We start from the raw sequence: 21,841 nt of genomic DNA, 5'->3' as shown, positions 1-21,841 counted from the left end.
TCAACCCACTAAGCTATCCCTCCTTCTCGTATTTCAGGCAGGACTTCAGGGAGGGAGGGGGGAGCAAATGAATACAAAACAAATCTGGTCTATTTCTTGTTTGATCCACTCCATTTATCTTTTACATCTTTGGCTGGCAGCAGACAATGCAGAAGGACTGCAAGCCATCCACATCTCTTGGCTGCTCGGCAGAAGATGGTACAATAGGACTGCTAGCCATCCATATTTCCTGCCTGCTCACCATAAGATGGTACAATAGGACTGCCTGCAAGACTAAAGAGAATGACCTTTTCGAGTCACTCCTAATTTAGTCCCTGCACCCATGTCTGCCCAGGCGCTCCTGACCGACGCGGCCAGGAGCACCTCAGACATGACGATGATGGCTACCAGTCCTATTGTACCATCTGCTTCCACAAGGCAATGGGTTGCTGCTGCTGTGTAGCAATGCAATACCGCGTCCGCCAACACCCAGGAGACATATGGTGACGGTGAGCTGAGCGAGCTCCATGCTTGCCGTGGTATGGTGTCTGCACGGGTAACTCAAGAAAAAAGGCGCGAAACTGTTGTCTGCTGTTGCTTTCACAGAGGGAGGGAGGGAAGAAGGGCCTGATGACATGTACCCAGAACCACCCGTGACCATGTTTTTTGCCCCATCAGGCATTCGGATCTCAAGCCAGAATTCCAATGGGCAGCGGAGACTGCGGGAACTGTGGGATAGCTACCCACAGTGCAACACTCCGGAAGTCGACGCTAGCCTCGGTACTGTGGAAGCACTCTGCCAAGTTAATGCACTTAATGCACTTAGAGCATTTTGTGTGGGGACACACACAATCGACTATATAATAACGATTTCTAAAAACTGACTTCTATAAATTCGACCTAATTTCGTAGTGTAGACATACCCTCAGGCTCTGAGAGCCCCCTCCACAGTGGTCCACAGAGTCCCTGTGCGCTCCCTCAGCAGCAGATGGTCCTCTTCTTCTCCTCCTTGGGGTTCCAGCAGCAACCACACCAGCAGCTCCAGCAGACAGTCTGGTGGTCCAGGCAGGCAGAAAGGACCCCTCTCAGGTGATGGTGGTGTCCACAGCAGCAACGTCTGGGGCTGGGGTTCCTCACTCCCCACCTCTGGGGAGTGGACCAGCAGGCCCTCCCCCCAAGGGGCTGTAGTTGGAGCAGTAGCAGCACCCAAGGGTGGGGGGGGTCCAGCAGCCAGCCAGCAACCAGGTAGCAGAGAAGGGAGGGGGGTGTCTGGCCCAGTCAGGGGAGCAGCTGGAGCAGCAGCACGGAGAGCCCAGGGCCTAGCAGGAGCAGCATCCCTCTCTCTCCTTCTCCCTCCAGGCCAGAGGGCTACAGGAGAGTGACTGAAGGGAGAGATCTTGATCCCCGATTAACCAGATCCCTTTTCCCTGGGGAAGGGGAAAGTTCCAGAACAATCAGGAACTTTCTGGAAACAATTAAGGCAGACAGGCTGATTAGAACACCTGCAGCCAATCAAGAAGCTCCTAGAATCAATTAAGATAGGCAGGCTAATTAGGGCACCTGGGTTTTAAAAAGGAGCTCACTTCAGTTTGTGGTGTGCATGCAAGTAGCTGGGAGTAAGAGGCGCAAAAAGCTGAGAGTGAGAAGGCATACTACTGGAAGACTGAGAAGTACAAGCATTATTAGATATCAGGAGGAAGGTCCTGTGATGAGAATAAAGAAGGTGTTGGGAGGGGGCTATGAGGAAGTAATCCAGGGAGTTGCAGCTGTCACGCAGCTGTTACAGGAGCCACTGTAGACAGCTGCAATCCACAGGGCCCTGGGCTAGAACCTGGGCAGAGGGTGGGTTTGGGTTCCTCCATCCCCCCAACTCCCTACTTGATACTGGAGGAGTTGACCTGGACTGTGGGTTCCACCAAAGCGGAAGGTCTCTGGCCTGTTCCCCGATCCACTAGGTGGATCAGCAGAGACTGCAGGGAATGATGTTCTTCCTTTTCCCCATGCTGGCCAGTGATGAGGCTAACTGAGTGAATGGCAGATTTGAGCCACGAATGTGGCCAACCTGAGGGCTGCCGTGAACCTCTGAGGCGAGCAAATCCGCCAAGAAGTGCAGGACCCACCAAGGCAGAGGAGGAACTTTGTCACAATTGGTGTGTGTATGTGTGTGTATATATATATATATATGTGTGTGTGTGTGCGCGTGTGTGTGTGTGTGTGTGTGTGTGATATGCGCCAGCAATGCCCCTCTGCCATGTACATTGACCAAACTGGACAGTCTCTACACAAAAGAATAAATGGATACAAATCAGACGTCAAGAATTATAACATTCAAAAACCAGTTGGAGAAGACTTCAACTTCCCTGGACACTCAATTACAGACCTAAAAGTCGCAATTATTCAACAAAAAAATTTCAAAAACAGACTCCAACGAGAAACAGCAGAACTGGAATTAATCCGCAAACTGGACACCATTAAATTAGGCTTGAATAAAGATGGAGTGGATGAGTCATTACACTAACTAAAAACTATTTCCCCATGCTAACTTTCCCCTTACTGTAACTCACACCTTCTTGTCAACTGATTGAAATGGACCATCCTAATTATCACTACAAAAGATTTTTTTCTCCTGCTGATAATAGCCACCTTAATCGACTGGTCTCGTTAGAGCTGGTATGGCAACCCCCATTTTTTCATGTTCTCTGTGTGTGTGTGTCTATCTTCCTACTGTATTTTCAACTACATGCATCTGATTAAGCGGGCTTTAGCCCACAAAAGCTTATGCTCAAATAAATGTTAGTCTCTAAAGTGTCACAAGTACTCCTCTTTCTAACTGTGGTATGTAATTATCATTGAAATCAGCTTCTGTACAAGCTGACTGGAGCAAAGTTTATGTGATGCCAACTTTTTAAAAAGGGTTCAGCTGCAATCCTAGTAATTATAGGCTGGTAAGCCTAACTGCAATACCAAGCAATCTGGTTGAAACTATAGTAACAAATAGAATGAGCAGGCACACAGAAGCACACAATATGTTGGGAAGAGTCAACACAGCTTTTAAAAAGGGAAATTATGCCTCAATAATCTATACAATTTTTTGAGGGTATTAACAAGCACATGGACAAGGGTGATCTAGTTGGTAAAGTGTACTTGGCCTTTCACAAAACCACTGACACGGTCCCACACCAAAGGCTCTGAAGCAAACTAAACAATCATGGGAGAAGAGAGAAAGTCCTCTCATGGATCAGTAACTGGTTCAAAGATAGGAAACTACAGTAGAAATAAACAGCCAGTTTTCACAGCGATAACGGGGTCCCCCAAGGATCTGTACTGAGACCAGTGCTGTTCAACATGTCCAAAAATGATCTAAAAAAGGCAGTAAACAGTGAGGTGGCAAATGTTTGTAGATTATTCAAAATTACTCAGGATAGTTAAGTCCAAAGTAGACTGTAAAGAGTTACAAAGGGATCACAAGAATTGGACGACCGGGCAACAGAACAGCAGATGAAACTTAATGTTAATAAGTGTAAAGTAATGCACACTGAAAAAAATAATACCAAACATACATACAAAATGGAGTCTAAATTAGCTGCCACCAATCAAGAAAGTGCTCTTGGAGTCACTGTGGATAGTTCTCTGAAAACTAGGGCTGTCAGTTAATCGCAGTTAACTCAAGCGATTAACGCAAAACAAATTAACTAGATTTTAAAAAATAGTTGTGATTAATCACTGTTTTAATCGCACTGTTAAACAATAATAGGCTACCAATTTAAATTTATTATAGATATTTTTGGATGTTGACCATGTGCTTGTTGACACCCTCAAATAATTAATTGTATAGATTAGTGAGGAATGATTTCCTTTTACAAAAGAAATAGTATTTTTCAATTCACTTTCAGACAAGTACTGTAATGCAATTTCTTTGTTGTAAAAGTGCAACCTACAAATGTATAATTTTATTTTTCACAGAACTGCACTCAAAAACAAAACAATGTAAAACTTTAGAGCCTACAAGTCCACCCCGTACTATTTCTTGTTCAGCCAATCACTAAGACAAACAAGTTTACATTTTTACGGGAAATAATGCTGCCCGCTTCTTATTTACAACTGTGACACACTCTATATGATTTTATAAAAATACGCTAATGAGTGTGAATATAATGTAACTGGAATATGCTTCATGCAAAAAGTCTCTTGTAAGGTATCATTACAAAGCTTATAATCTACTGAGTGTGGTCATCCTATTTCTATAAATGTATCACTCTTGTAACTGAAACTAGAACTATAAAATATAACTCTGAGGGCCTATTGTAATTATGCAAAGTGTGGGCCATTAATGGTGGTTTGGAATCTTGATGGCTCCCATTAACCCGGACAATTGTCTGTAGATCGCTCTGTTTCACTTGTAAGTCTTCTTGTATACCTGTGTGCTGGCAAGTGGATAATGAAGTCTTACAGTGGCATGTGATCATGTCACCTGAACTGGAATCCATCCTTAACCTGGTGCTTTCCATTGAGAAGGAGGGGGTGGGAATCCAGAGAGGGACAAAGGATTCCTGCATTATGCAAAAGATATATAAGTGGGTGGAACAGAACAAAGTGAGGCGACCATCATGAGAAATCCCCTAGCTACCATCTGAGCTGGAACAAGGGCTGTACCAGGGGAAAGGATTGTGCCCAGACTAAGAAGGTGTCCAGTCTGTGAAAGAAACTTATTAATACATCTCTGAGGGTGAGATTTTATCTGTATTCAGTTTTATTACTGTACTAGACTTAGACGTGTGTGTTTTATTTTATTTTGCTTAGTAATTCACTTTGTTCTGTCTGTTACTACTTGGAACCACCTAATCCTGCTTTCTGTATTTAGTAAAATCACTTTTTACTTATTAATTAACCCAGAGTATGTATTAATACCTGGAGGGGGGAAGGGGGGAAGCAGCTGTGCATATCTCTCTGTCAGTGTTATAGAGGACAAACAATTTATGAGTTTACCCTGTATAAGCTTTATACAGGGTAAAAAGGATTTATTTAGGGTTTGGACCCCATTAGGAGTTGGGCATCTGAGTGTTAAAGACAGGAACACTTCCGTAAACAGCTTTCAGTTAAGCCTACAGCTGTTAGGGGACGTGGTTCAGACCTGGGTCTGGGTTTGCAGCAGGCTAGCGGGTCTCGCTCAAACCAGGCAGGGCACTGAAGTCCTAACCTGACAGGGCAGGAAAGCAGGAGCAGAAGTAGTCTTGGCACATCAGTTGGCAGCCTCCAAGGGGGTTTCTGTGATCCAACCCGTCACAACGTCACCTGAAAGTGAGAACAGGCATTCGCAAGGCACTGTTGTAGCTGGCGTTGCAAAGGTATTCACGTGCCACATATACGAAACATTCATATGCCCTTTCATGCTTCAACTTGTAGATTTTTTAACATCTTTTTTACAGTGCAAATATTTGTAATAAAAAATAATAATATAAAGTGAGCATTGTACACTCTCTATTCTGTGTTATTGATGCAGATACCTAGGTAGTCCAGGAGTGCATAGAGGGTCCGGATTGTGCGGAGAAGACTGGTCTGAGAGGGTGCAACGAGAAGCCAATAATTGAGGTAAGGAAAGAGGGAGCGCCCGAGTCAACACATAAGAATCAGAATATCAGGGTTGGAAGAGACCCTGCTCAAAGTAGGACCAATCCACAACTAAATCATCCCAGCCAGGGCTTTGTCAATACTGAACTTAAAAACCTCAAAGGAATGAGATTCCACCATCCCCCTAGGTAAGGCATTCCAGTATTTCACCACCCTCTTAGAGAAAAAGTTTTTCCTAATATCCAATCTAAACCTCCCCCATTGCAACTTGAGACCATTACTCCTCGTTCTGTCATCTGCTACCATTGAGAATAGTCTAGAGCCATCCTCTTTGGAACCCCCTTTCAGGTAGTTGAAAGCAGCTATCAAATCCCCCCTCATTCTTCTCTTCTGCAGGCTAAACAATCCCAGCTCCCTCAGCCTCTCCTCATAACTCATGTGTTCCAGACCCCTAATCATTTTTGTTGCCCTTCGCTGGACTCTCTCCAAATTATCCACATCCTTCTTGAAGTGTGGGGCCCAAAACTGGACACAGTACTCCAGATGAGGCCTCACCAATGTCGAATAGAGGGGAACGATCACGTCCCTCGATCTGCTCGCTATGCCCCTACTTATACATCCCAAAATGCCATTGGCCTTCTTGGCAACAAGGGCACACTGCTGACTCATATCCAGCTTCTCATCCACTCTCACCCCTAGGTCCTTTTCCGCAGAACTGCTGCCTAGCCATTCGGTCCCTAGTCTGTAGCTGTGCATTGGGTTCTTCCGTCCTAAGTGCAGGACCCTGCACTTATCCTTATTGAACCTCATCAGATTTCTTTTGGCCCAATCCTCCAATTTGTCTAGGTCCTTCTGTATCCTATCCCTCCCCTCCAGCATATCTACCACTCCTCCCAGTTTAGTATCATCCGCAAATTTGCTGAGAGTGCAATCCACACCATCCTCCAGATCATTTATGAAGATATTGAACAAAACCGGCCCCAGGACCGACCCTTGGGGCACTCCACTTGATACTGGCTGCCAACTACACATGGAGCCATTGATCACTACCCGTTGAGCCCGACAATCTAGCCAGCTTTCTACCCACCTTATAGTGCATTCATCCAGCCCATACTTCCTTAACTTGCTGACAAGAATACTGTGGGAGACCGTGTCAAAAGCTTTGCTAAAGTCAAGAAACAATACATCCACTGCTTTCCCTTCATCCACAGAACCAGTAATCTCATCATAAAAGGCGATTAGATTAGTCAGGCATGACCTTCCCTTGGTGAATCCATGCTGGCTGTTCCTGATCACTTTCCTCTCATGCAAGTGCTTCAGGATTGATTCTTTGAGGACCTGCTCCATGATTTTTCCAGGGACTGAGGTGAGGATGACTGGCCTGTAGTTCCCAGGATCCTCCTTCTTCCCTTTTTTAAAGATTAGCACTACATTAGCCAGTTATCTCATTATAAAAGGCAACTAGATTAGTCAGGCATGACTTGCCCATAGTGAATCAATGCCGACTGTTCCTGATCACTTTCCTCTCCTCTAAGTGCTTCAGAACCGATTCCTTGAGGACCTGCGCCATGATTTTTCCAGGGACTGAGGTGACGCTGACTGCCCTGTGGTTCCCAGGATACTCCTTCTTCCCTTTTTTAAAGACGGCCACAACATTAGCCTTTTTCCAGTCATCCGGGACCTCCCCCGATCGCCATGAGTTTTCAAAGATAATGGACAATGGCTCTGCAATCACATCCGCCAACTCCTTTAGCACTCTCAGATGCAGCGCATCCGGCCCCATGGACTTATACTCGTCCAGTTTTTCTAAATAGTCCCAAACCACTTCTTTCTCCACAGAGGGCTGGTCACCTCCTCCCCATGCTGTGCTGCCCAGTGCAGTAGTCTGGGAGCTGACCTTGTTTGTGAAGACAGAGGCAAAAAAAGCATTATCTTTTTCCACATCCTCTGTCACTAGGTTGCCTCCCTCATTCAGTAAGGGGCCCACACTTTCCTTGACTTTCTTCTTGTTGCTAACATACCTGAAGAAACCCTTCTTGTTACCCTTAACATCTCTTGCTAGCTGCAACTCCAGGTGTGATTTGGCCTTCCTGATTTCACTCCTGCATGCCTGAGCAATATTTTTATACTCCTCCCTGGTCATTTGTCCAAGCTTCCACTTCTTGTAAGCTTCTTTTTTGTGTTTAAAATCAGCAAGGATTTCACTGTTAAGCCAAGCTGGTCGCCTGCCATATTTACGATTCTTTCTACACAGCGGGATGGTTTGTCCCTGTAACCTCAATAAGCATTCTTTAAAATACAGCCAGCTCTCCTGGACTCCTTTCCCCCTCATGTTATTCTCCCAGGGGATCCTGCCCATCAGTTCCCTGAGGGAGTCAAAGTCTGCTTTTCTGAAGTCCAGGGTCCGTATTCTGCTGCTCTCCGTTCTTCCTTGTGTCAGGATCCTGAACTTGACCATCTCATGGTCACTGTCTCCCAGGTTCCCATCCAGTTTTGCTTCCCATACTAATTCTTCCTGGTTTGTGAGCAGCAGGTCAAGAAGAGCTCTGCCCCTAGTTGGTTCCTCCAGCACTTGCACCAGGAAATTGTCTCCTACATTTTCCAAAAACTTCCTGGATTGTCTGTGCACAGCTGTATTGCTCTCCCAGCAAGATATCAGGGTGACTGAAGTCTCGCATGAGAACAAGGGCCTGCGATCTAGTAACTTCCATGAGTTACCGGAAGAAAGCCTCGTCCACCTCATCCCCCTGGTCCGGTGGTCTTTAGTAGACTCCCACCACGACATCACCCTTGGTGCTCACATTTCTAAACTTAATCCAGAGACTCTCAGGTTTTTCTGCAGGTTCATACCGGAGCTCTGAGCAGTCATACTGCTTTCTTACATACATTGCAACTCCCCCACCTTTTCTGCCCTGCCTGTCCTTCCTGAACAGTTTATATGACATGTACTCCAGTAATGTGAGTTATCCCACCAAGTCTCTGTTATTCCAATCACATCATAATTCCTTGACTGTGCCAGGACTTCCAGTTCTCCCTGCTTGTTTCCCAGGATTCTTGCATTTGTGTTTAGGCACTTAAGATAACTTGCCAATCATCCCTCTTTCTCAGTATGAGGCAGGAGCCCTCCCCTCTCGCACTCTCCTGATCATGCTTCCTCCCAGTATCCAACTTCCCCACTTACCTCAGGGCTTTGGTTTCCTTCCCCCAGTGAACCTAACTTAAAGCCCTCCTCACTAGGTTAGCCAGCCTGCTTGCGAAGATGCCACAACATGTAAGCTGCCACAACCGCGAAGACCTTTGTGAAGACATGGGGGGGTGGCAATCCCAAAGGGGAGGACACAAAACTGATAATAGGAGGTGCCCACCATGAAGCATAAGAACTTGTTGTGACGATGTGACTCAGCAGGGAGGGGGAAGTGTTGACCTGGGAATGTGCCCTGGGGATGGGAGACCTGAGAACCTGTCACCTGAGCCAGGAGGGGGAGGGGGAGGGGGAGGGGGAGGGGGAGGTAACACCTCTGCCCAGGAATGTGAAGACAGGCTGCAGGAGAGAGCCTGCTGGGGGGGGTTTAGTTTTCAGTTTGGTGCTGGGTGGAGGAACACAGGGAACCCCAGGGCTGGGGTCTAAGCTCCCTGCTCCCGCAGAAGGACTTGACTGAGGGGTGCTGGGTGTACCCCACAAGCTCTGTTTTGGGCTGTGTTCCTGTTGTCCAATAAACCGTCTGTTTACTGGCTGGCTGAGAGTCTCAGTGAATCCCAGGAAGGGGGGTGCAGGGCCTAGACTCCCCCACACTCCGTGACACTTGTGATGCGTGGGATGGATGTTTATATGAACAAGCGTCTTTCATATCAAGAACCGTGAACCAGGCGCCACAGAAAAGCCATGGAAGGATAAGGAGGAGCGTCACCATACGAAAACGGAAGTTGCACATTAATTTGTCAGGGAGAGAAGGTCCAAAATGGTGTAGAGACCACCCCCTTTCTTCACCTTGGATGTACCACATGGCTGACGCATGCATGGGTCAACAAACACCACTATGAATCGTTCTGGTGCATATGCACACCCACATTTGGAATCCACATAGGGACCAGCAATTGAAGAAGAACGCGTAGTTACTAAATAATTTTCATGTCTTGTAATTCTATACTATCTTTACAGTATGTATGCAACTATACTCAATTGTCATTGGATCAAAAGGCATGTATTTAGCATTTAGGTGTGAATTTACTTAATAGAGAACTGTTTGGCTATCACATGGTGTTTACAAAACTGAAGCCTTCAGGCTGAAGCCTTTGATCTTCCAAGCAAGTGCCACTGGGACTTTTCACAGACTCAAGTATCTATTCTTTGTCAGAGGAAAACACATGCTGTGATGGGTTTTCTGTGAAGACACCTGGCAGCTTACTCTCTGTGCACGATAGCTATAAATATGGATTCATGGGACAAATCCAACATCTCTGATCTGCTGTACTCTAAAAGGGGAGTTTGAGCCATTGAACTGAGATCCCCAAAAACTCATTTTGGGACTCCCTGAAAAATTCATGGAAGGACTAAGAGATTTACGGAGAATTAGCAGATTTTATATCTCTGCTAATAAGTAGACTCATATAATCCAGGGAACTACAGCCTCACCTCAGTCCCTGGAAAAATCATGGAGCAGATCGTGAAGAAATCCATTTTGAAGCACTTGGAGGAGAGGAAGGTGATCAGGAACAGTCAACATGGATTCACCAAGGGCAAGTCATGCCTGAGCAACCTGATGAGAACTGGCTCTGTGGATATGGAGAAAGCGGTGGACATGATACACCTTGACTTTAGCAAAGCTTTTGATATGGTCCCACATTCTTGCCAGCAAGTTAAAGTAGTATGGATTGGATGATTGGACTATAAGGTGGACAGAAAGCTGGCTAGATTGTCGGGCTCAACAGGTAGTGATCAACAGCTAGATGTCTAGTTGGCAGCCAGAATCTAGGAGAGTGCCCCAGGGGTCGGTCCTGGAGCTGGTTTTGTTCAACATCTTCATTAATGATCTGGATTATGGGATGGATTGCACCCTCAGCAAGTTTGCGGATGACACCAAGCTGGGGGGAGAGATAGGTATACTGAAGAGTTGGAATAGAGTCCAGAGTGACCTAGACAAATGGGAGGATTGGGCCAAAAGAAATCTGATGAGGTTCAACAAGGACAAGTGCAGAGTCCTGCACTTGGGACGGAAGAATCCCATACACCACTACAGGCTGGGGACTGACTGGGTAAATGGCAATTCTTAAGAAAAGGACCTGGGGATTACAGTGGACGAGAAGCTGGATATGAGTCAACAGTGTGCCCTTGTTGCCAAAAAGGCTAACGGCATATTGGCCTGCATTAGTAGGAGCGTTGCCAGCAGATCAAAGAAAGTGATTATTTCCCTCTATTCGGCACTGGTGAGGCCACATCTGGAATATTGCGTCCAGTTTTCAGCATCCCACTACAGAGAGGAGGTGGACAAATTGGTGAGAGTCCAGCGGAGGGCAACAAAAGTGATTAGGGGGCTGGGGCACATGACTTATGAGGAGAGGCTGAGGGAATTGGGATTATTTAGTCTGCAAAAAAGAAGAGTGAGGGGCGATTTGATAGCAGCCTTCAACTACCTGAAGGGGGGTTCCAAGGAGAATGGAGCTAGGCTGTTCTCAGTGGTGGCAGATGACAGAACAAGGAGCAATGGTCTCAAGTTGCCATGGGGGAGATCTTGGTTGGATATTAGGAAACACTATTTCACGGGAGCGTGGTGAAACACCGGAATGGGTTACCTAGGGAGGTGGTGGAATCTCCATCCTTAGAGGTTTTTAAGGCCCAGCTTGACAAAGTCCTAGGGTGATTTAGTTGGAGTGGTCCTGCTTTGAGCAGGGGGTTAGACTAGATGATCTTCTGAGGTCTCTTCCAATCCTAATCTTCTATGATTCTGATTCAATCGTAATATATTTTCTCGGCTTTGACCTTTTAATAACTAATTTATTTTCTTACACAATAACTTACAGTTTAGTTACTAGAGAGTTTGGCTCCAGTGTTGTTTTGGGGGAGATCCTGAACATCCAGTGACCTTCAGTGAATGACTGGTCTTTTAGGACTGGAAAAACCTAATGTGTTGTGGTTTTAATTTTAATAACCTTACACCATAAAGTCCAGTTTGTCTGGGTAATAAAAAGGGGAAGGAAGGGAATTATCTGTATTCCAAACTAATATAGTGATCCAGCAGTACTCTTTATTACTGGCTTAGTGAATCTAATGACAGACTGTACCACCAGTTTGGGGATGTCTGCCCTATTTTCTGACAATCTGTCCTGAGTTTGGGTATTGTCAGCTGAGAGTCACTCCAGGCACCACGACAACCCCATCTCAAAAAAGATATAGTAGAACTGGACGAAGTACTGAGAAGTGCAACAACGATTAGGGTTACAAACTTCCATACAGAGGAAGATTAAAAGACTGGAACTGATGATTAAGGCTACGATTTGGTCACAGCAGTCCTGGATTCCGTGACTTTACCAGACCCCCATAACTTCTTCGGAGGCTGCAGCTAGGGCCATGCGCCCCTGCCCTGCAGCTTGCACCAGGGGCTATTACGGGTCCATGCACCCCTGCCCCGCAGCTTCCGCAGGATTTGCAACCAGGGCAGTGTGCCCCTCCCACATGGCTTCCGCCAGGGGCTGCAGCCAGGGCCATGCACTCCTGCCTCGCTTCCGTCAGGGGCTGCAACCATGGCCGTGCACCCCTGCACCGTGGCTTCCGCCAGGGACTGCAACCAGGGCCATGTCTCCATTTCCCCACTCCCACCCCCCAGCTTGTAGAGTTATCTTTAGTAAAAGTCACAGACAGGTCACGGGCTCCATGAATTTGTTTATTGCCCATGACCTGTCTGTGACTTTTACTAAAAATAACCATGACAAAATCTTAGCTTATTGATGAGCTTCAAAAAGAGACAACTAAGGAGGGGATATGCCAGAGGTCTATAAAATCATGAATGGTGTGGAGAAAGTGAAAGTGTTATTTACCACTTCACATAACACAAGAACCAAGGGTCACCCAATAAATTTAACAGGTAGCAGGTTTCAAACAAATGTAAGAAGTACATCTTCAGACACCACACAGTCACCCTTTGGAACTCATTGCTAGGGGATGTTGAAAAGTATAACTGGATTTAAAGAAGAATTAGGTAAGTTTGTGGAGGATAGTTCCATATATGGCTATTAGCCAAGAATGTCAGGGAATGTAACACCTTATGTTCTGGGTATCCCTGAACCCTCTGACTGCCAGAAACTGGGACAGGGGGATGGTTCAGTTGATAATTGTCTTGTTCTTTTCATTCTCTTCATCCTCTTCATTCCCTCTGAAGCATCTTGCTCCAGCCACTGTCAGAGACAGGATACTGGACTGACTGAATTGTTGGTTTGACCCAGTATGACCATTCTTATGACCTCAGCTATATCTGACACCCAATTCCAGGAGAAGCAATATATTAAAACTTCTCACAGGGTCCGTTCAGCTCTGTAAATTGGCCTGTGGTTGCGATGCACGTCAGAAAATGCTTTACACATGCACTATGATACTAGGGCACCTGGAGCCTGGTGTGTTAAACTGTGCCAACTAACTAAGGGATGTCAGCGTGCATTACAGCCAGCTGTGTCTTACATGAAACAGGTAGTGGCTCATGAACCAAACCCTACCTAAATATTATGAGTGCCAATCCTGCCCTTTGGACAACAGATATTCTCATATCTCCTAACTAGAGCTCTCACCTGGGGCTACAAATGCAACCGGTATTAGGGAGGAGTGATAGTAACTTCCATAGTTAATACTGAGCAGAGATTTCTGTTTATGAGCCAACTTTTCTAAGTGCAACAGGGATTGGGATAGACTTTATGGGGCACATTTAGGATTGGTTGGTCAGGATACAGTGCCCCCCTCCACAAAAATGAGCTGGTTTGAAAGTTCAGATTCTTATAACATTTTTTGCACTGGGCAAGGGGGGAAAAAAACAGCTACGGCTCAGTGCCTCAAAATTTATATTGCTGGACTGATCCTGAACTCAGCTATTCAAGGGTACCAAGGACCTGTTTAGAAATATTTCATAAGTTATTGCACTACAAAAGCTTTTAGCTACTCTGCTCATGGACAGGTCTCACCTCTGAGCTATTGTTTCCACAGAACTCCTGTGTAAGTGACACACAGAAAATGTCTACACTGGCAAGTTTCTGTGCCACAAGTTTACCACTTTTATTAAAACACTGGAATTAAACTGCCATTGCGTGTCCACACTGTGCTCCTTGTGACGCTGGAGCACATCCACATTAGCAGCTCTTGCAATGGCAATGACAGCAGTGCATTGTGGTATCTAGCCCACTGTGCAGCTGGTCTCAGGGTGCTTTGGGAAGGGTTTGCAATGCCTCATAGGGAAAGCACAGCAACACATGGTGCAATTCTATTCTTCCATGGTCCTCCTACTACTTTGCCAGCTGCTATTCAACTAAGCGGGTGGGGGAGAAAGTGTGTGAGACAGGGAGGGTGGGTGTGGGGTGGAGGGAAGACTGTGGTTTGGGGTCAGAGAGTACATCAGCATGCTGACTTGTAAGTTCAGACAGCAGCAGGAAGCAACCAGTTCTGAGGCAGGGGGAGGGGGAAACCCCGACATCAGCCTCCGCCTCCCTCCCTGGGCTCTCTGCACAGCACTGTCTCTCTCACACACACACACAGACACACACGCCTGTGTTCAACAGCACGAGCATTCCACAATAATAGAATCATAGAATATCAGGGTTGGAAGGGACTTCAGGAGGTCACCTAGTCCAACCCCCTGCTCAAAAGCAGGACCAATCCCCAATTAAATCATCCCAGCCAGGGCTTTATCAAGCCTGACCTTAAAAACTTCTAAGGAAGGAGATTCCACCACCTCCCTAGGCAACGCATTCCAGTGCTTCACCACCCTCCTAGTGAAAAAGTTTTTCCTAATATCCAATCTAAACCTCCCCCACTGCAACTTGAGACCATTACTCCTTGTCCTGTCCTCATCTACCACTGAGAATAGTCTAGAACCATCCTCTCTGGAACCACCTCTCAGGTAGTTGAAAGCAGCTATCAAATCCCCCCTCATTCTTCTCTTCTGCAGGCTAAACAATCCCAGCTCCCTCAGCCTCTCCTCATAACTCATGTGTTCCAGACCCCTAATCATTTTTGTTGCCCTTCGCTGGACTCTTTCCAATTTATCCACATCCTTCTTGTAGTGTGGGGCCCAAAACTGGACACAGTACTCCAGATGAGGCCTCACCAATGTCGAATAGAGGGGGTCGATCACGTCCCTCAATCTGCTCGCTATGCCCCTACTTATACATCCCAAAATGCCATTGGCCTTCTTGGCATCAAGGGCACACTGCTGACTCATATCCAGCTTCTCGTCCACTCTCACCCCTAGGTCCTTTTCCGCAGAACTGCTGCCTAGCCATTTGGTCCCTAGTCTGTAGCTGTGCATTGGGTTCTTTCGTCCTAAGTGCAGGACCCTGCACTTATCCTTATTGAACCTCATCAGATTTCTTTTGGCCCAATCCTCCAATTTGTCTAGGTCCCTCTGTATCCTATCCCTGCCCTCCAGCGTAACTACCACTCCTCCCAGTTTAGTATCATCCGCAAATTTGCTGAGAGTGCAATCCACACCATCCTCCAGATCATTTATGAAGATATTGAACAAAACCGGCCCCAGGACCGACCACTGGGGCACTCCACTTGACACCGGTTGCCAACTAGACATGGAGCCATTGATCACTACCCGTTGAGCCCGACAATCTAGCCAACTTTCTACCCACCTTATAGTGCATTCATCCAGCCCATACTTCTTTAACTTGCTGACAAGAATATTGTGGGAGACTGTGTCAAAAGCTTTGCTAAAGTCAAGAAACAATACATCTACTGCTTTCCCTTCATCCACAGAACCAGTAATCTCATCATAGAAGGCGATTAGATTAGTCAGGCATGACCTTCCCTTGGTGAAGCCATGCTGACTGTTCTTGATCACTTCCTCTCATGTAAGTGCTTCAGGATTGATTCTTTGAGGACATGCTCCATGATTTTTCCAGGGGAAATGGTTTGCTTTGTGTCCCGGAGCAGATCAGTACAGCACGCAATGGCTGTCAGAAACAGTGCTTTGAAAGGGGAGGGGTGCATGTCTCTAGGGCAGCAGAGTTCAAAACAATGAGCAGAGCAGTCACTTGAGGCATTATGGGACAGCTCCAGAGACCAATTACAGCACAGAAAGCAATCAAGTGTCTGCACTGACAATAGAGCGCTGGAGCCTCTGTGCAAATAGCCGTTGAGGTGGGTTTTTTGCAACACTGCAACTGAGGAGTTTTTGCACAAAAAGTAGCTTGGCAGTGTGTACACGTCTGCAGTTTGAGCACAAAAAGTTGCTATACTGCGCAGAAACTTGCCAGTGTAGACAAGTCCTGAGTAAGGTGAGTTTGGAGAACAAGCACTCCCCTTAAACACATGCAGCTTGAGTTCCAATTCACTCATTGGGAGATATGTGCTGTGCACCTTAGGGCTTTCAACCAGCCTTTCCCTCAGTATCTGGGCCACAACGAAGCTCCTTTTGGAAGTGCGAGTGGTATGTGAAGTTTAGAGATGTTCAGCTCCCCACAAGTGTACTCCCAATGCCATCTACCCGCCTCCCTGGATCTTGCTCTGAGACAGTTTCGGTAGTACTCTGTCAGGGATGTGAAATCTGGTATGGTGGTATGGGCCAGGAGGAGGTGGGAGAAACTAGCTGCCACACTGAAAATAACACCAGTTTGGCCAGTACAAAAGTCCCAGTCAGGATGAAGTGGTTCTGAGCCACGAGAGGCTCACTGAACTCCTGGCCGGCAGCACTAAGCTTGATGGACTGGGTCTGGAACTGAGGCTGGGAACAACGTATGCCACAGAAATACAATGCTGAGACTGGAGAGCGTTAAAAACGGGCAAGCTCTGTCCAACAGCACCGAGACCAGGAAGAGAGATCCACCACTAATATGGACATGAGCCATTTCTAACTTATGCAAGCCTCCTATGTACAGGTGGGTGTGCAGAGTTGTTTTCCCCACAGTAGTCCCTGATGTGGCCTAGGGATTCTACGTCTCCTCTCCCCTTGCTGTCTCCAGCTGCTAAATACACTCTTCACAATCCATTAGCTACAACCTTCCCTCCTGATCACGGCCTTTACAGCACTACTTGGGGCATGGTAGCTCATTGATGGTGAGATGTGCCTAGAAAGACCTCATGAGGTTCCCTCCTATGTGTTCCCACCAACTATGCCCCCCTCACTTCCACAGCTTTCTCAAAAAGATGGGAAATTCACAGCCAAAAAACTTAATTAATGTAGATGTAAGTCTACCTAGTGCTGCCTTGTGCCCTTCCAGAATGTGGAGATGGGCTAAACTGAACATTTCCAAACCAGGACATGCAGAATTAAGACAACACCTCCCACAGCATTACTTCAACTCTGTATTTTCTGCTGAACGGGAGTTTTACGTTTAGCCAACCTCCACATTATAATTTAAGTTTAGCTACAATCCCACATTACAATTACAATGTAATTGTAAACATGGATCATCACTGGGTGGGTGTTTCTAGTGGGGTCCCACAGGGATTGGTTCGTGACCCTACTCTATTTAACATATTTATTAAGGACCTGGAAGAATACATAAAATCATCACCGAACATTTGCAGATCACTAAGATGGGAGGAATGATAAATAATGAAGAAGGCAAGTCACTGATACAGAGCAATCTAGATCACTTGGTAAAATGGGCACAACAACATGCATTTCAATACAGCAAAATGTAAAGTTATACCTCTAGGAACAAAGAATGCAGGCCATACTTACAGGATGCAGGACTCTATCTTGGGAAAAAGTGACTCTGAAAAAGACTTGAGGGTTGTGGTGGATAATCAGCTAAAAATTAGCTCCCAATGTCACACTGTGGCCAAAAGGGCTTGGATGTATAAAACAGCAGACAACTGAGGAGTAGGAAGATTATTTTACCTCTCTTTGCCAATGACACATCTGCTGCTTGAATACTGTGTCCAGTTCTGGTGTGCCCAATTCATAAAGGATATTGATAAACAGCAGAGGGTTCAGAGAAGAGCCACAAGAATGATTAAAGGATTGGAAAACATCCCTTATAGTGATGGACTCAATCTGTTTAGTATAACAAAGAGAAGATCAAGGGGAGACTTGATTCCAGTTTGTAAGTACCTATGCAGAGAGGAAAAGAAATTTGATAACAGAGGGCTCTCCAACTAGCAGACAAAAGCATAAGATCCAATGACTAGAAGTTGAAACTAGAAACAAATTCAGACTGGAAATAAAATCAAATTTTTAACAGTCAGAGTATATTAACCATGGAAACAATTTACAAAGGGCTGTGATGGAGTCTTCAATGCTGTCAATTTTTAACTCAAGATTGGATGTTTTTCTAAAAAGATCTACTCTAATTCAACCAGGAATTAATTCAAGGAAATTCTATGGCCTGTGTTATATGGGAGGTCAGACTACATGATCACAGTGGTCACTTCTGGCTTTATTATCTATGAAAATGGCGACTACCATTTCAGGCAGACTAAGGTGATCATTTCATTGCTTACATTCTGATCACGTGTTCAATGTTATCTGCACAACTAATAGGCCTAGAAATGTAATTTTTTACAACAAAGTTGAGATTCTGGAGCACAGCTCTGCAGCAAGGATAAAATCCACAGCAAATCCCATAGCTGCAGAATACACAAGGCTTTGATTATAAGGCCAATTTTACAGATGAGTGAGGTACAGATACTGAGGCCTACATTTTCAAGTGCCCAATAATAAATGATCAGTCTTCACCATGGCCTCAAGGTTCTGTACCAGGCCCAATGATGTCAAATGTGTTAATTAAAGAGTGGTGAGGTAGTGAAATTTGCAGACTCAAACTCAAGTTATTTAGGTTATTCAAGTCCAGAGAAGACAAAGGAATCCAGAGGGACTTAACTGAGCTAGGTGAACGGGCAACATGATGGAAAATGAAGTTCAGGGTCCAAAAATGCAAAATAATGCACATTGGAAGGATAAAATGGAACTACTCATACACCTTACAAGTTCTGAATTAACTATAACAACTTATGCAGGCATCACTGTGGAGTTTGCATGAAGACATATGCTCAAAGTGCAACAGTGGTCGAAAAAAGCAAATAAGATGCTAAGGGTATGTCTACCAACACCCGGGCGGGGTGTCAAACAACCCATCAACAGCCATTGTCCAGCAAGGAAGCTACAGTTCAATGACTCACCTGCACGAGGCCACACTAGGGGAATTTCTCAACCTTTCCTGTAGACTCAGCAATGCCCCCCAGACATGCCTGGACTTGTGTTCCCCAAGCACATGGGACTGAGGGTATAAAACAGAACATAGAGGCCGATGCTTCGCCTTTCTCCTGCCCCCACCTATGCTGCAAGCAACAAAGACACTCACAGAAGATCCAACAGAGGATGGTGGCCCAGGTTTCAAGGGTGAAATCTGTATACTATGAACTGCAATATCCAGTGGGGTGAGAAAAAGTTCTTAATCTAGATGTTGTCCAGTTTAATAGGGTTGAGACTTTAGACTGCGTGCTTCTAGTTTATTTTATTTTGGTAACTAACTCTGACTTTTTGCCGATCACTTATAATCTATCTTTTGTAGTTAATAAATCTGTTTGACTGTTTATCTTTACCAGTGAGTTTGTATGAAGTGTGTGGCAAAACTGTTCAGAGTACAAAGGCTGGTGTATATCCACTTTCCATTGATGAAGTGGTGAACCAATTAATAAATTTGCACTGACTCCTGGAAAGAACACATCACACAACAATTTTTTTTTAAAACAATGCAAAACAAAAAACAACCAACCAAACAAAAACGTATTTCCCCCTCCACTGTCATACAGATTAATAGATTAAGGGATTTTTGGCAAAACTTTCGAAGAGCATTTACCTTGGGACAGTCCCTGCTTGAAAACTGCAGCCCAAAAGATGAAAGTTTTTGAGTCTATAACAACAAGAGGCTATAATAGAACCTGTTGTGCAAACTTAGCAATAGCGTTGCCTACTACTGCCACTACAACTATTTCCTAATGGAGGCTCGTGTTCCATGACACCCAGCCCCTTACCTTCCTTCAGTCTTCCACTCTGTCCACTGGCCAGTTGCAAACTTGTACTCAAAAAGATCATTTTTATTCTTCAAATTGGAATTGGAATATATATCTCCAGTGTAGCCACCTGGATAACAACAATTTCATTAGACAAAGTTTCACATTTGGCACAATGTATACTCAGTTATTATGAACTTTAGCAAATAGCTGATTGAAAATGACATAACTCCACCGAACAGTTTATCATATAGAATAAAAGAGCTATGTTAAGGTTATCTCCTCTATCATAGAATCATAGAATATCAGGATTGGAAGGGACCCCAGAAGGTCATCTAGTCCAACCCCCTGCTCGAAGCAGGACCAATTCCCAGTTAAATCATCCCAGCCATCGTCCCATCCCAGGCTTTGTCAAGCCTGACCTTAAAAACCTCTAAGGAAGGAGATGTAATGTATCTTTACATTACAAAAAAAATCTCAAGACTTTTTTTTAAAAGCTCTAGGGATGTTTGGACCTCAACTGCTGTATTTCCTAACAAGCCCTGTCTGGCAGTGGCAAAATCCTAGACTGTGATCCAAGCCCCCAGACAGCCAAGTGCATGTCATACATTATAAGTCCAGAAGGGATCATTGTGATCATCTAATCTGACCTCCTGTATAGCACAGGCCACATTCTGTCTATCCTCTTCATCTTGGAGACTCTCTCCAGAAGAGTTAGCATTGTCAGCCACTATATCATGATGAATGGCAGGCTCTCTGGAGGTGATGCTGCCCAATCCTTCTAGAACAGATAGGGTCTTTTGATAATTCAAGGAATTTTATTATGGTCCTTTATTTCTAGACACCGCCTCAGGTCTTTTGCCTTTTGCCAGCACAGGTTCTTGTGTTTGATACCCAATGTGGAGAGCTGCTGACACAGCCATTAGTACACTATTTCTGATGACGTTCCTAGCTAGCTCTGCACATACTGCTCATCCCACAAAAATACGAAGGTACGGATGGTAGCACACTGTGATATCACTTAACAAAAAAATTTGTCTCTGAAAATGGCTTGCAAGTGAGCTCCACAGGGCTAGGAGGCTCCTGGACAACTTGACCCATTAACAGTGGAATGCAGAAAGGAGATCACACACGCCACATCTGTAGTGTCTGGTACTCTGCAAGACAGTGATGGGAGGACTATTTGCACCAACTGCATTACCACGGTGGTCAGGTGTGTCCACACTGGCACTCTACTAGCTGAACTAACACTGATTAGCACTTATCCCCCATGGGGAATCAGGATAACTTAAGCCAATGGATAGCAGAAAAATAGTTGCCTTTAGCAAGTTTGTATGTGGGCAAAAGAGCACTTCCCAATAATGGAAGGACACAGCCACAAGTTCCTCTACTGTAGAAAAGGCCTGTCCCTCCACCACTACAGTCCCCTGGGCAAAACACTAATGGCACAGGCTCAGTGGGAAAAACCTCACCTACTGAATCATCAGCAATACTACAAACCCTTTAATCCATGCGAATCAAAGTTTTCTGAGGTAAGGTAAGGTTACAATACTTTGATCATTTGTCAATCAAAAGAACCGGTGTTTCCTCTCATATTAGAAAAGTGAATTAGCATTGGAAGGAGCCCAAGCAGAGCCCTGCTAAGTGCTGAAAATGAAGCTCATGATGTTATGTTGATAGTTAGGGCAATAGGATCTTCATAGTCAATTTTGAGAGGGGCTCGTTTTCACAGCTTTACCTGTACTAAAGGATCATTTTTAAGCCCTGGTTTAAACACTATTTCTGCAAACACAAGTTAAACACTGTTTGCCTGGTCAGTGTGGATCAGGCCCAACTATTCTAAGGTACCATTAACAATTAGGCATAATAGATTACTGATTAGGCACAACACATTTAATCGGTGTTAGCACAAACCATCTTTAAGAACAGGTTTAAAAACTATTCCCTACCATGGGTAAAACCTTAAACTAGATAAAGCAGAGTAAAGAAAAGGGACAACCCGAAGTCTCTGACAAGTAGGTGATTTAATTATTCAGCTGTCCAGCCTTCTCTTTAATGCATTGGAAGGAAGTCACTTGCCACTGGGCTATGAATGAGGAGCTCCTATTTGTTTAAAGGCTACCAATTTAAGTA

The 21,841-nt window shown here is 45.2% G+C and overlaps 1 protein-coding gene across 10 annotated transcripts in view; it reads right to left on the bottom strand.

Annotated features, from left to right (window-relative positions):
• LZTR1 (leucine zipper like post translational regulator 1) overlaps nt 1-21,841 on the bottom strand; it is a 300,011-nt gene that overhangs the window by 239,400 nt on the left and 38,770 nt on the right. For 8 of the 10 annotated variants that reach the window (XM_048826871.2, XM_048826873.2, XM_048826876.2 and 5 more), the window contains exon 5: nt 19,730-19,838. In XM_048826871.2, the coding sequence (XP_048682828.1) occupies nt 19,730-19,838 (109 nt within the window). Of the gene's footprint in view, nt 1-5,110; nt 5,268-19,729; nt 19,839-21,841 lie in introns of those variants that run through there. The other 2 variants (XM_075121897.1, XM_075121896.1) reach the window with 2 other exon arrangements.

This window comes from Caretta caretta, chromosome 21, assembly GCF_965140235.1.
Source record: "Caretta caretta isolate rCarCar2 chromosome 21, rCarCar1.hap1, whole genome shotgun sequence".
NCBI lineage: Eukaryota > Metazoa > Chordata > Testudines > Cheloniidae > Caretta > Caretta caretta.
The sequence above is the reverse complement of the archived record's forward strand: the minus strand, read 5'-3'. Positions and strand labels throughout refer to the sequence as shown.